General features: G+C 46.6%; 1 protein-coding gene across 14 annotated transcripts in view; it reads left to right on the top strand.

The window, feature by feature from the left end:
• The window catches only part of elavl4 (ELAV like neuron-specific RNA binding protein 4), a 162,215-nt gene extending 148,430 nt beyond the window's left edge, over window positions 1–13,785 (top strand). For 10 of the 14 annotated variants that reach the window (XM_072510927.1, XM_072510920.1, XM_072510917.1 and 7 more), the window contains 2 exons: window positions 10,229–10,267; window positions 11,323–13,785. In XM_072510927.1, coding sequence (XP_072367028.1) covers window positions 10,229–10,267; window positions 11,323–11,650 — 367 coding nt within the window. In that variant the 3' untranslated portion in view covers window positions 11,651–13,785. The remainder of the gene's footprint in view (window positions 1–10,228; window positions 10,268–11,322) is intronic. The other 4 variants (XM_072510919.1, XM_072510918.1, XM_072510929.1 and 1 more) reach the window with 1 other exon arrangement.
• Window positions 13,786–14,923: the final 1,138 nt, after the last annotated feature.

The following is a 14,923-nucleotide window of genomic DNA, read 5'->3' as shown; positions in this document are numbered from 1 at the left end:
ACATCATTGGGAAATCCGCAGGCGGGGTTGCACTGCCAGCAGGAAAGGTGAATCACAAAGGCTGGAAAATCAGGCCATGATTTCCCTTTCATAAATCCATCTTGACTCTGCCCAATCATATCAATAGTTTCCAAGTGTTCAAATAGATTCTAACATTTCCCTACCACTGACGTGAAACTAACAGGTCTGTAGTTCTCAGTTTTCGCTCTCCTTCCCGTCTTAAAAAATGGCATTACATTTTCCAATTTCCAGCTTGTAGGGAACTTCCCAGAATCTATAGAATTTTGAAATATGACCACCAATGCATCCACTATATAGCCACTGCCTTCAACACTCTGGAATGTAGTTAATCTGATCCAGGTGATTTATCAACCTCAAATCCAATTAATGTTTTGAGTACTAGCTCTTTAGTAATACTAATGTATTTCAGTTCCACACTTTCACAAGGCCCTTGGTTCCTTATTGTTTCTGGGAAATGTTCTGCATCTTCCTCCATGAAGACAGACACAAAGTAATTTTTCCACCGTTTCCCTAATCTTCATTATAAATCTTCCTGTCTCTGCTGATAATGGATCCAAATTTGTTCTTGCTAATCTTTTCCTTTTCACATACTTCAAGTAGCTTTTACAGTCCATCTTTATGTTTCTCGCTAGTTTGCATTCATATTCCCTTTTCTCTTTGTCAGTTTCTTGGTCCTCCTTTGTTGGATTCTAAATTGCTCCCAATCTTAAGGTTTACCACTTTCTATGGCAACTTTATAAGCCACTTCCTCTGATCTAATGCAACTTTGAACTTATTTTCTTAGCCACAGTTGATTCTGTTATGGGCCAGGGTTTAGAAAACTCCAAAGTATATCATGGAGTTCACCTGACCTACATATGTTTATAGACTTTGGTTACGATGAGCACAAGGGCCTGTCTTTCAGGTGTTATTCAACAGAGGCTTTAAGCACTTTTAATCAAAAACAAGCTTTATTCCACAAATTCAGTTAACATTTTTATAAACACACACAGTAAGCATTTTTAGCAACTATAAACATAAATACCCCACACAGCTACAGTAATCTATGTATCACTCTTAATAAATTCCCCCTTCAAGCTGTAACAAGATCCCATAAACCAGAAACCCCTTTTCAAAGGTGTGGCACAGCACTCAAGACCTGGTATTGACACTCTTGTTTCTTTTTCATAACAGCAGGTTTGAATTCCTTCCAGAAACCAGTTATTTCTTTTCAAGGTATCAAGTAATCTGGAAACAGCTTTTAAAATGCAGATAGAGAGACAAGACAAGACTTCTCTGTTTGAGTCCAGCAAAAGTGAAAACGAAAGCAAAATCTCAGAGCCACAAAATAAACCAAAACCAAAACAAAAGTAAAACTCAGAGCCACAGCCCAGCTCCACCCACACAATGACATCACTGAAGCCATGTGATAAGACAAAACTGTTCTTAAAGGGACACTCCCATGACAATTCACCATTCCCATTAGGTTATTGTGTCTTACAGGAACATATATTTGTTGTAGAACATGTAATATCTATCTAAATGCGAGCCATTGCCTGTGTACCGTCAAATCTTTTAATGTATTTTCTCAAACTGCCATACATAACTTGCCCTTCATACCTTCATGGTTTCTTTTGTTCAGATTTAAACCCTAGTTTCAGAATGACCAATATCACTTTAAAACTTAATGTAAAAATTGTTATATTATGGTCACTATTTCATAAAGACTTCTTTATAGCAAGGTTATTAATTAGCCCTTTCTCATACATTAAATCTAAAATAGCCCAATCCCAAGTTGGTTAGAACATAGAACATTACAGCGCAGTACAGGCCCTTCGGCCCTCGATGATGCGCCGACCTGTGAAACCACTCTACACTATTCCCTTATCATCCATATGTTTATCCAATGACCATTTGAATGCCCTTAGTGTTGGCGAGTCCACTACTATTGCAGGCAGGGCATTCTATGCCCTTGCTACTCTCTGAGTAAAGAACCTACCTCTGACATCTGTCTTATATCTATCTCCCCTCAATTTAAAGCTATGTCCTCTCGTGCTAGACATCACCATCCGAGGAAAAAGGCTCTCACTGTCCACCCTATCCAATCCTCTGATCATCTTGTATGCCTCAATTAAGTCACCTCTTAACCTTCTTCTCTCTAACGAAAACAGCCTCAAGTCCTTCAGCCTTTCCTCATAAGATCTTCCCTCCATACCAGGCAACATTCTGGTAAATCTCCTCTGCACCCTTTCCAATCAACATACTGCTCCAGAGACACTCCAGGAATTCATCCTCCACAGTATTAGTGCTAATTAGGTTTACCCCAGTCTATATGTAAATTCAAATCACCCATTATTACTGTGTTACCCATGTTACATGCTGCTCTGATTTCCTGATTTATACTGAGCCCAATGTTACCACTACATTTGGGAGCTTCTGAACATCTTCCACCAATGCTGCTTGCTGCTTCTTAGCGCCATGAAAACTGATTCTACATCTTGATCCTTTGATCTTAGATCCTCTCTCACCTATTCACTGATCTCGTCCCTTATTAACAGTGTTACAACATTTCCTTTTCCTCTTTGCCTACCCTTCCTAAATGACAAATACCCTTTAATATTCAGTTCCCAGTCTTGGTCACCTTGTAACCACGTCTCCGCAATGGCAATCAAATCGCATTTACTTCTATTTACACCTTCAAGTTATCTATCTTGTTGAGAATGCTGCTTACATTCAGATAGAGTGCCTTTAATTTTACCCTCTTAACATTAGGCTGGATTCTGCGTGGCGCCCAGAAGCAATTCACTCTCCCCAGCCATGCAACTTTATGCATGGTGGGATTCTGTTGCAGATTATGCTGTTGGGCCGCCACTTTGAGCAGGTGGCCTCCTCCCCTGCAATGAAAATCCCACCCCTTCACTGACAAATAGGGCATCCTACCCTGCCACAGAACGCGTGCATGAGAGTGACCCGGCCCCCAACAGAGAACCCCATCAGCCCATCCGCCCACCAGAGACCCCCACCATATCAGAGAACCCCCCCCCCATAAGAGAACCTCCCCACCAGAGAACCACCGTAGCAGAGAATACCCTCATAACAGTGCCTCTTTCCCCCTATCAGTCACCCCTGCCTGGAAGCTGAAGAGCATTCCAGGCAGAAAGAATTAACAAAATCACTTTTTTTCAATCGCCGGTACCTTACACCAGCTGCCTCGGACAAATGTCTAGAAAGCAGCAACTGTAACTCAGTAGAAAGCCAAAGCCACATCACAAGGCATTAAACCCCTTCAGAACTTTTGATCTGCAAGGCCTCGATTCACTTCAAAGAGAAATAGCTTATAGCTTTTGTAGGCTGTAATTGACAGCTTCCAGACAGTCAGATGTCTGGATTCTTTATCTAAGTCATAATCCATGGCCGGGATTCTCCGCTCCCGCGACTAAGTTCACGACGGCGCGAAACGGCCCCGATCACGATCGATTCAGGGCCCGAAAATGGGCTAGGAGCAGGGCCGCGAGGAACTCGGTGGGTGGGGGGGGGGCGCGAAAGCAGCGTCGTAAGCGCGCAACGCCCGAATGACGCGGCGCAGCGCCATAAATGGCACGATCCGCGCACGGAAGGACGCAGAAGGAGGAGAGATGGCTGAGCCCCGACGAGCCGCACCGAGGTTCCGGGACACGGGCCTGGACACCCTCCTCGATGAGGTTGAACAACGAAGGGCCACCCTCTGCCCAAGATGTGTGCATCGCCAGCCGTCCAGCACGGTGAGGCGCGGTTGGCATGACGTTGGCACTGCTGTGGGGCACACCACCTCCGCCCCCCCGTCCGGGGAGCAGTGTCGGAAGAAGCTGCACGTCCTCACTTGGGCTGCCATGAGGTGCCCCCGGGTCACAACCAACCCCCCTCCCCAGGCACGAGGGGGGGGGGGGTTCAGGGTGCAGAACATTGTACTCGACCCACATGAGCACCGCGACCCCCTGGAGAGATGCCATGGCGTGGCTCCAACTGTCTCCTCACCCAGCATTAATATAGCCTATATCTGCACGCTCTGATGATACCCGCCTAATTGTGATGCTTTATCCAACCCCCCCACGCCCCAGGACAAAACAGCTCACAACCATCGTGAGCGTATGAGAACCGGAGCGGGTTCGCCTGTGCTGCACCCACTAAACGTTCACAAGCAGAGGGCCCTTGACCTCACTGGGGGATCCGCTACCCGGGAGGTCGCGACATGCCATGTCGGAGGCGCAGAAGCAAGTGAGACAACCCTACATGTCCCCCCCCCCCTCAGACTCTGGCCACTGCACCCGCGATCCCCTCCCCCCTCACACTCTGGCCACTGCACCCTCGATCCCCTCCCCCCTCACACTCTGGCAACTGCACCCTCGATCCCCTCCCCCCTCACACTCTGCCCACTGCACCCTCGATCCCCTACCCCCTCACACTCTGGCCACTGCACCCTCGATCCCCTCCCCCCTCATACACTGCCCCCACCACCACCATACACTCTGCCCAGCGTGTCTAACAAACTCCGTATCGTTGTGTTCCCCAGGGCCAGCCTGCTGAACGTTCAGGGTCGTCTCGGCTAAGACACAGCCGACCATCTGCAATCTCAACAGCACCCAGGGACGCACGCCAGAGGGTGGCAGTCGGTCGGACAGGAGGACCATCCTCTCGGTCTGGGACGCTGGAGGGGGACACACAGAGGACGGATAGAGACAATATGAAGGGCACAAGACGGACAGTGACGAGAGTGATCGCCGTGCATTGCCCGAAGGTAGGGCCATGATCCACGACAGTGACGGGGACAGTGGACGATGACGCACAGAGAACGGCCACACAGTCCACGGAATCACCTGGAGCGGAACATGACATGGGCCGCATGCACCCTGCGCCGGGCCATGAGGGGGACCAGTACACACCAGACTTCTTAACGGACGATGACCTAGAGCTAGCGGCACTGCTGTCTCCCACACCATCCACCATCGCAGAGACACTCACCTCGGTTGGGCAAATAAGTGATGAGGTTCCCGGGTCACGGTATGGTGCGCACCACACAGCCGAGCTGGCACAGCAGGTGGAGTTTGGATCAGCCGAGGGGCTGGACGGTCGGAGGGCAGCCAGTCCCAGCAACCAGCTGCCACCCAGACGGTTCCCGGGTTCCTGGATGTACTTGACCCACGCGGACACCCGATGCATGTGGACACCCAGGGACTGAATAACAGGATGAGGGCCATCTTCCAGGACCTGCGCACACAGTTGGAGGAGTCCATTTGCGTCCAGGAGCAGCGAGTGGTGCCGCTCATCGCAGCCACCCAGGCCGACACCACACGGGTGGCGTCCACGGTGGAGGCAATGGGTGAAACGGTTTTAGCCATTGGTCAGGTTCTGTAAGGCGTTGGGCTTCACGTGCATGCGTCATCCGTGGCCCAGGAGAGGGCTACCCTCTCACAGGTAGCCATGCGCCAGAGCCAACACAAACTTGCTGCCGCGCGGGGCCCTGGCTGAGTCTCACCATGCCATGGCCCGGTCCCAGCAGGACATGGCACAATCCCACCAGTCAGTCGCGGAAAGCATAGACCGCCTGGCGCAAGTGATGGATGGCGTAGCGCACTCCAGGTTGAGGGAGCACAGTCCCTGGCAGGAATGTCGCACTCCCTGGGCTCCGTCTCTGCGAACATTCGGACCATGGTCGATACTGCTGCAGGCCTCCAGGACTGGCAGCGTCAGGTGTCGGTGGTGCGACGGGGCATGTCTCCGATCGCACCTCCGTCCCACATTGAGGCCCGGGGGTCACCGGGGAGGTTCTGGGGCTCGTCCCGGTATCTCCAGCGAGGGGCGTCCCTGAACACTCGGCCTTCCCCCCCGTTCCGTCCCTGACGCATCTAGTGAGCAGCGGGCAGGACAGGGTGGCACCATGCCATCCAGCACGCCCGCCGAGCAGCCTGGCCCATCGAAGCTGGGCCGCCACAGGAAACACGTGCCGACGGGGAGCCATATCACAGGGCGTGATTCTCAGCAGTCCGCCTCCACTCTGCTGTACCATCTGGGGAGACACCTAGACGTAGTGGTAGGGCCCGTAAGGCAAAGAAGTTAGAAACATAGTAAGTTGGCACGGGTGCAGGGCACAGTTTAGTTGTAGGGGGTAGGGCATCTGTATGTGAATGCCACAATTAAACTTACTGTTGCACTTAACTTGTAAGATTCTGTGCTATCGGTGCCAGGGGACTCGTGAGGTTGACCGAGTGGCACTGGGGGTTAACGAGCGGTTCAACGTCGGTGCCGGATGTGCTGTCCCTTTCCCCCCTGCCTCCCAAAATCGGACACCGTAGTCCTCGGTAGTCCGACGCCAGCTACCCCACACGGGCACGTGATGAAATGTCCGTGACGAACACTGTGACCACCGGAGTGGATGGTTCAGCTATAGCCATGAGTCAGACCTTGGCTGGCGAATCTGAGCTCACAGCTCATCGCAGAGCGGGCTGTCATCATTCAACATGATGTGGAGATGCCGGCGTTGGACTGGGGCGTGCACAGTAAGAAGTTTTACAACACCAGGTTAAAGTCCAACAGGTTTTTTTCGATGTCACTACCTTTCGGAGCGCTGCTCCTTCCTCAGGTGAATTTCATTCAGGTGCTAATTCAACATGGCACTGATCACACCCGCTTACACAATCATCAATGTTGTGCAATCCCGTAGTGGCGCAGTGGTACGGTGATGTGGAATTGGTGCCATGTACGCGGTGCGGATGTACGGGGGGGTGCAGTGTGGTGCCCGTGTGCAGGACTGGCGGTGCAAGTGGCAGTGTTCAGCGAATCCCTCCCCCACGGTGCGTGAACCGTGCAGCCACCAACGCGTTGCGTGCCCGCTGTCCCCGGCGGTGCCGTCGTGCAGCCTCCTGGATGCAACCAGCACCCGGGCAGTGTCTGTGTCCTGCGCCCCCTCCCCCCACCCTGATACACGCCATCCTCCTCCACCTCCGCCCCTTCATTTGCGTTAGCTCCGGTGCCATCGGGTCCTCCCTCCGACTCCTCCACCAGGGCAGCACGGTAGCATTGTGGATAGCACAATTGCTTCACAGCTCCAGGGTCCCAGGTTCGATTCCGGCTTGGGTCACTGTCTGTGCGGAGTCTGCACATCCTCCCCGTGTGTGCGTGGGTTTCCTCCGGGTGCTCCGGTTTCCTCCCACAGTCTAAAGATGTGCAGGTTAGGTGGATTGGCCGTGATAAATTGCCCCTTAGTGTCCAAAATTGCCCTTAGTGTTGGGTGGGGTTACTGGGTTATGGGGATGGGATGGAGGTGTTGACCTTGGGTAGGGTGCTCTTTCCAAGAGCCGGTGCAGACTCGATGGGCCGAATGGCCTCCTTCTGCACTGTAAATTCTATGATAATCTCCCTCTGCATGGCAATGTTGTGCAGCGCACAGCAGACCACAACTATGCGACCGACCCTATCGGGCCGGTACTGCAGGGCCCCTCCGGAGCGGTCCAGGCATCTGAATCGCATCTTCAGCAGGCCGAAGCACTGCTACGCCACACCCCTGGTTGCTGCATGGGCCTCGTTGTATAGGCTCTCCGCGTTGGTCTGAGGCCTCCGTATTGGCGTCATCAGCCATTACCTCAACGGATAGCCCCTGTCGCCCAGCAACCAGCCCCTCAGCCGGGGGGGGGGGGGGCATCCATCGAACATTGCGGGGATGAACGACTGTGCCAGAATGTAGGCGTCATGCACACTCCCGGGGTACCTTGCGCACACGTGCATGATCTTCATGTGGGGGTCGCAGACCACCTGAATGTTCATGGAGTATGCGCCCTTCCTATTGATGATCACTTCCCCGTTGTCTGCAGGCGGGCGCATGGGGACGTGCACACCATCAATGACACCCTGGACCATCGGTATCCCGGCCACCTTGGCGAATCCACGTGCCCATGCTTCCTGCTGTTCTCGGGGAATTTAATGTACCTGTCCACAATGGAGTACAAGGCATCGGTCACGGTCCGGATGCACCTGTGGACCGATGCCTGTGAGATCCCAGATAGGTCCCCGTTCGGCGCCTGGAAGGAACTGGTAGCGTAAAAGTTTAGGGTCACCGTCATCTTGACGTAGACTGGTATAGCGTGTCCTCCTCCCTTTCCACATGGTGCGAGGTGCGCCACGAGGTGGCATATATGTGCGACCGTCTCCCTGTTGAACGGTAGTCTCCTCCTGCATGTAATGTCCGGTAGGGCCTCGAACGACATTCTGTCACGGTACACCCTGGCTCCCTGGCACCACCATCAGTGGCTCCTCCTCCTCTCTCTCCCCCCCCCCCATGCACTTCGATATCAGTGCCCGCTTCCTGTGCATTACCCTCTGGGGATCAATGTTCCCCCTCGGCATCCCCCTGGACATTCCGGGCCTGAGCGCCTGCGGCCTGCGCGGCGACGACGGGCCACTCCGCGGCCATCCCCTCTGCTGCAGCAGCTGCATCTGCAGCCACTGTGGGCCGTCGCAGTCTCCGCTGCCGGATGGCAACCTGCAGTGCTGCGGATCCAACCACGGCAGTGAACATCGCTGTATGGTTGGCATACACGGTGACCTGCAGGAGGATGGTGGGTGGCAGAGAAACGACATGTTACACGGAGATTCTTCCACACCTCGGCAGCTGGGCTGCATGGGATACCTGTGTGCCCCGGTGGCCTGGTCGCGCTGCAGATACGCAGCCAGCCTAACACCTGGTCACTGTCTGCGTCCAACGTTCAGTTCACACCGTCCTCACCAGTGTGCCAGTCACCTGTGCCCATCAGCCACACGACAACCTGCGGCCTTGTCCTCGTCACCGTCCTGCCATATCAGGGCGGCTGACATGTGGCATCCGCGGATGGCCGACATCCTCCACACTCTCCCTCACCCACCTCCACTCCCTCCCTCACCCCCTCCCAACTCCACTCCCTCCCTCACCCCCCATGCCCTCCCACCCCCCCCGTTGGCCGCAGCGTTCTCGGGGAAGCCGACCCGGTCTGCAGGAGCTCTGGAAAAACCGCTCACCTCCTCACTGCTCAGGGTCAGCCAGCACGACTGGCTGACGACTTTATTTACCAGGTGTGAACGGCGACGGCGTGAACTGGGGTCACGCCGTAGGGACTTCGTCCCATTCGGGCCGGAGAATAGCGGGGGTAGCGGAGAACCGGCGTCGCGTGGAAAACTGGCGCGGCAGGCGATTCTCCCAACCGGCGCGGCATCGGAGAGTCGCGCCCCATGAGTTTAATAAACTGTTTACTGAAGATTGGTGGAAGTCCCTTGCAGCAGTCAGGAAAGAGCCAATGACAGGGAAGTTAATGGGTGTTGTGACTTTGAACACCATTGGCTAAGTTGTGGCCAGGAACATGACAGGCGATCTGTTTGGAGAAGGGTAATCTCCAGATAAATCCAAGAAACTTACTTTTGGCCTACGTATTCGTTGTGCTGAGTATGGCCGCCTTCGAACATTGCTACTTGTTGTTGGATGCTGAGGCAGCGGCTGCTGCTTCTCTTCTTCCAACTGTCCATTTGAAACTGGAAATAAAAACACCCCTGATGAGGAGATAAAATTTACTATGGTAAGTAAGGGAAAAAGAAAATCATGAAGATGCAAATAGGATGCTGGAAATTCCAAGCAGCACAATGGCACTTAGATCCTCTGATTCAGTTATCTGGATCTAAACGCCCCTTCAAATGTTGCTTTGTGGTTCTGAAAGAACAATCTTTAAGGTTTTACATGGGACTACCATGATTTAGCATTACATCATTAAGACCCTGTTACATGTGTTCATAAAAATGCCACTTACATCTGGGCCAATATCTGTGTGATAAAATTTTTAGCTGGAAAGAATGAAATGGTAAGCCCTCTGTCTCAATTAAATCATCCTCTTACCTATACCACCTGGCAGGTAGAATTAAAATCATGCCGTTCATTATAAAATACAGGCTTTTTACACCAACCATTTATCAATGAAATACTGGATCTGCATTTAATGAAAAAAAGTGTCTTATTGTTTAGTAGACAGGTATTTAATATTTGGTGTATTAATGCTAACTATAAAAATTTTAAAAACAAATCAAGATGAAAGTCTGACTGGGGAAGTATTGGTTACTAGATTACACCCTTCAGAAGTTCTAGATCTCTTGCTCAAAATGGACCATTTATCAGGAGTTCCACTGAATGAGTTACCATCTGTGAAACATTAACCCAAGGACCTCCTTCTCTTTTCAGGCTGGACAATTTGCTTAATATGGCCTATGGCGTAAAGAGGTAATTAGAACTCCACAGACTGCCAGATGTCCATGTTGGCACAGATTGTTAAGTTATTTTGACTAACTTTTAATTTCTTTCACCAACATGTCAGACTTTTGTTTCAGACTTCAGTTCTTTTGGTTCTGTAAAAAAAGACCCATAACTCTTTTGTTTACACACTTTAATTTGCAGGTTGTTCTATTTAGTTGATTCAGGTGCAACAGCTACAAATGATATGGTAACAAAAATGCTGTAGGGCAAGTACATTGGCTATTGCTGCTGATTGAGCTTAAAGAAAAAGATGTCTGCAGTGACCGCATGGTTCATGGTCAATGAGAAGCAATCTACCATGTGTACACCCTGAATGAAGTGTATTACTTATTGAGAATTTTTCATAAACTTTCCAGTTGAATAAAGAAAACTGTGTGCACCTTTATCACAATGTTTGGAGTTTTCACAGTTCTGTTCTTTTCCCAATGTTTTCTGCTTTATTCATAAGACCAGGCTACATTGTGATTTATTAGGGCTTCAAATGCAGTTTGAATTTTGCTTTAAGGCTAGACAGACCTATTTTTGAAAATAACTATACAAATAATGGGAAGGAAGATTAGAACAGAAGTAATCAACCATTGTTTATTTAAATTGGGTTTAAACTATTATATTTATCGCATTTCCCATATATGCATTACACAAATTTCAATATTAAATTTTGTACGTGGAAAAGCTGAATTTAAAGCCCCAACAAAGTATAATCATTTTAATTAGAATGACTGCTGATTTTCAAATATTTTTTTGAAAAAATATTTTGGATAGAGAAGTATAAAGTGAAATTCTGATTATGAACTATTCCGATGAATGTAAGAAAGATATGCACATGATAAGCCGTAACAAACAGGTTAATAATATATTCTATAAAAATGTAGTAACAAGATAATTATATTAAATGTTAGCTTTAGTTTGTTAAAGGTTAATCTAATCTTATATTAGAAGTATATCCAAAGTAACAAATTCATCATTTATAGATTGATCGAATCCCTCAAATATCCGAAGTAGCAGCTTTCTTTGTTTGACAGATTCTCACCTATCACAATTGATGGCATGACCAGCCTTGTTGGAATGAATATTCCTGGACACACTGGAACAGGCTGGTGTATCTTCGTCTACAACCTTTCCCCTGACTCAGATGAAAGTGTTCTTTGGCAGCTGTTTGGACCATTTGGAGCCGTAAACAATGTCAAGGTCATTCGTGATTTTAGCACCAACAAATGCAAGGGATTTGGGTTTGTCACCATGACAAACTATGATGAGGCAGCCATGGCAATTGCAAGCCTAAATGGATACCGCTTGGGTGATAGAGTTCTGCAAGTATCATTTAAAACCAACAAAACCCACAAATCCTGAAGTGCAGATGCACTGTTACATTCAAGAACAATTTGAACTTTAAAAGGCTTATACTAAAAATGGACTTCATAAGCCAGTGTTGCCTAAGTATTAACATAGGATATCCTGTGATGAAGCAGGAAATGATTTTATAATGCTAGAAGACTTTGATGCATTGAATGTTCTTTCATAGCTGTTATTGTTCAAAATATACATAGATAAAATGTGCAGGAATTTTTACCCAGCCTGCTACTTTTTCTACCTTCTTTGAAGGTGGACCTTTTTAAGTCACCCATTCACATTTAAAAGATGAAGAAAAAATTGACATTTTTAAAGAAAACTTCTCAAAAATAAGACCTAAATTGATTTGTTAAAATAGCCACCTCACCCCGTCCCCACCCCTGTTCAAAGAAACACATCTGCTGACGCACTTTTGCAGATGTTTTAGTTATTCCCTTTATTTTCTATCATGTAAACATTAAATAATTTCCTGGTTGGGAAGGGGAAAAGGGGGACACCTGATGACATGACTTAACTTAAACAATGTTGCCAAAGAGATGGTCTCTTTGCTGAAAATGGGTTTCAAAAGATCTATTTTTATAAAAAAAAGGAGAATTTTTACAGGATCTGGATTTGAAAAAAAGTATTTTGACTGACGAATATGGGGATAAAGGACAACTTTGTCATGTTCATACTGTACTGGTACTTTTTAGGATCAAGATGTATGTTTTAAATTGGAATATAGATTGTTTTTTGAACGATGGGTAAAAACAGATGATGTTCATATCTTTCATAAAGTAATAATCGGGAGTGATCTCCCCAGGCTCACAGTTCCCCACAGTCAAAACCCAAAGGCAAGGAGATTAGTTGCTAGAGAGTTTTTTTTAAGTCATCAGTAACAGCCGGGCAATATCATTAAAATTGCTGAATTTGTTTCCTAAAATAAATGTCAAAACTTCCTTAGTTGAAGCAGTAGGTAGGTGCTAATGAAATTACATATCTTGTATTCTAAATAAGTTGTTTTATCTGAACTGATGTTACTTGTTTGTGTTGAATTTGTTGAAGACTTTGAATCCACTTTAGCCCTTGATATTCCATTTTGGCAAACAGAACACTGTTGGCATTGTTTCATCCAATCATTTATTTATTTTATTGCTAATCTGATGCATATTGCCAAACTGAATTTAGCTAGTTAGTTATTTGTTTATTTTATCTATGGAAAGATGTTTCTTAAGTTTGTGTCTTGTATATAAAGATTGATTTGTTTTTATTTATAAGTTGTAAGAACTTGGTTTAATTGTTAATACGACAATGGTTCCAGGTGATACTAAGTGAAACTTAAGTATCTAAATATTTACTTGTGCAGAAATAACAAAATATTGTTTAATATATTGTCATGTTGGTTGTGAATATTTTTTTTCATATTAGGGATGGACAAATTGCATTTATTTTCCATTACGCAGAGAGGAAAATTGAGCTATGGGAACAAAATGGCTGAGGGAGGGCTCTCCTTTGTCCAGTGCACTGATAACTTTAGTATGTTGTGCTTTGTAAGAGTAAAAAGGTCATGCTCTTCCCTGGGTACTAGAAAAGTAACTCGCTATGCATAATATAGCTGATAGTTAAATTTGCTATTGCTTTTGTCTTGTTAATATTTTCAATAAAATTGTCTTAATAGTACTGTTGTTATGGTTAATGTGCTTATTTTGTGCATTTTCCATGCTAAACCCACTAACTGCATGTAAAGGAAATAGTTTTAAATTGAAGGTGGATTATAGAGAGCAAATGTGTAAGAATGCATCATATAATTTATCACTAAAATGCTAAACTAAAATTTAACAGAACCCTCATGCAATGTTCAGGGATTATATTATATACCATCTGCTGTGAATGAGCTGAATTGCTGGGAGAGTTTGCTGCATTTACTAAGCATTAGTGGGGAAGGCATGTAAAATTTTCTCTACAATGTGTTTGTTTAATTGGAATATTTCTAGGACCAGGCAGTAAAATATACACTTCAATAATTATGAATGACTTAATGTTAGCATAGCTAATTTAGATTATTTCTGAAAACAGCTGTAAATGTTTTTTCATAAAACTGTTGTGTTGAATTATTTGTACTTTCAATGTCAAACAATAAACTGAAGTGTGCAGAATCTTGTGCTCGCGATGTCATGTTTCTGTGTTCTCACATTGTTTCAGCACTAGATTTGTAGATAACCTTACCTTAAATGAATCTAAATAACAGTTGTACTGCTGACAGCTACAGGGAATTTTTTGAACTCTTTTCTGAGAAGATTTAGCATACAATATAAAGTTTACGACTACTTTGCTTCATTCCCCTCCCTCCCATTTTACAGTAAAATCGCGCAGATATCGAGAGGGGAGTCAAATTTGAATTTTGGCTGGCAGAATGCACCAGATTGATGACACGATGAAAAAGTTGCTGTAATTTTGAAACCTCATTTCTGGCTCTCCCTGACTGGAATGCCAGAGCACCTGAGCAGATCATGCATGGTGCAGGCTCCATCCATATGTCCTTAAAATTAAAATCCGTGCCATCAGCAGTCAATAGCAAACTCCCTGTTAGCCACAGAAGTTGTCTGTGAGTCTACTATGCATTGACAGTGAACCCCCATGCGAAGAAATTGTATTGGAGTTTAGATGGTTGAAAGCCTGTCCCGTTGGAACTCTAATATGAAGAGTATCCCAGCCATTATTTCCTGAACAAAAGTTCAAGCAAATCGAACATCCCGAAGTTGAAATTTGTCATTGTAAGCGCAATATGAAGGGGAAAAACAATCTAATTAAGGCATTTGTTACTTTAAGATCAAATATTGAAGCAGCAACAATTTCCATGGATGACAAGTATTTATTCATTACATGTTAGAAATTGGGTTGTAGCCAGATAGTAGGCCTTAGAGCCTCCTTTGCTGCTTATTTTTTCCATATAGTTCAGATGCTCAGGTATTTTCTGTAACTACCTCCAAGAAGGTATTTTGCACAATATCTTCAACATTTATGTATTGCTGAAAATATTTTAAAACTTTCATCACTAACCACTGTCACGACCACTAAGATATTCATTCTCACCCTGATGCAGAACTTGCAGGACAGAAACAAGCCATGCAGCCCAACTAGTCCTTCCCATTGTTTATGCCCATATAAGCTTCATGTAAACCAATGAGTTTTCCTTCTATTCATTCCTCCTTCATGCACTTATTTACTTTCTCCTTAAACACACCTATGCTAGGTCAACTTAAATACACCACAAGAAAGCAAGTTTCACATTCT

This window comes from Scyliorhinus torazame, chromosome 7 (assembly GCF_047496885.1).
Source record: "Scyliorhinus torazame isolate Kashiwa2021f chromosome 7, sScyTor2.1, whole genome shotgun sequence".
Taxonomy (NCBI): Eukaryota; Metazoa; Chordata; class Chondrichthyes; order Carcharhiniformes; family Scyliorhinidae; genus Scyliorhinus; species Scyliorhinus torazame.
Note: the sequence above shows the minus strand (reverse complement) of the source record. Positions and strands in the feature narration are given on the sequence as shown.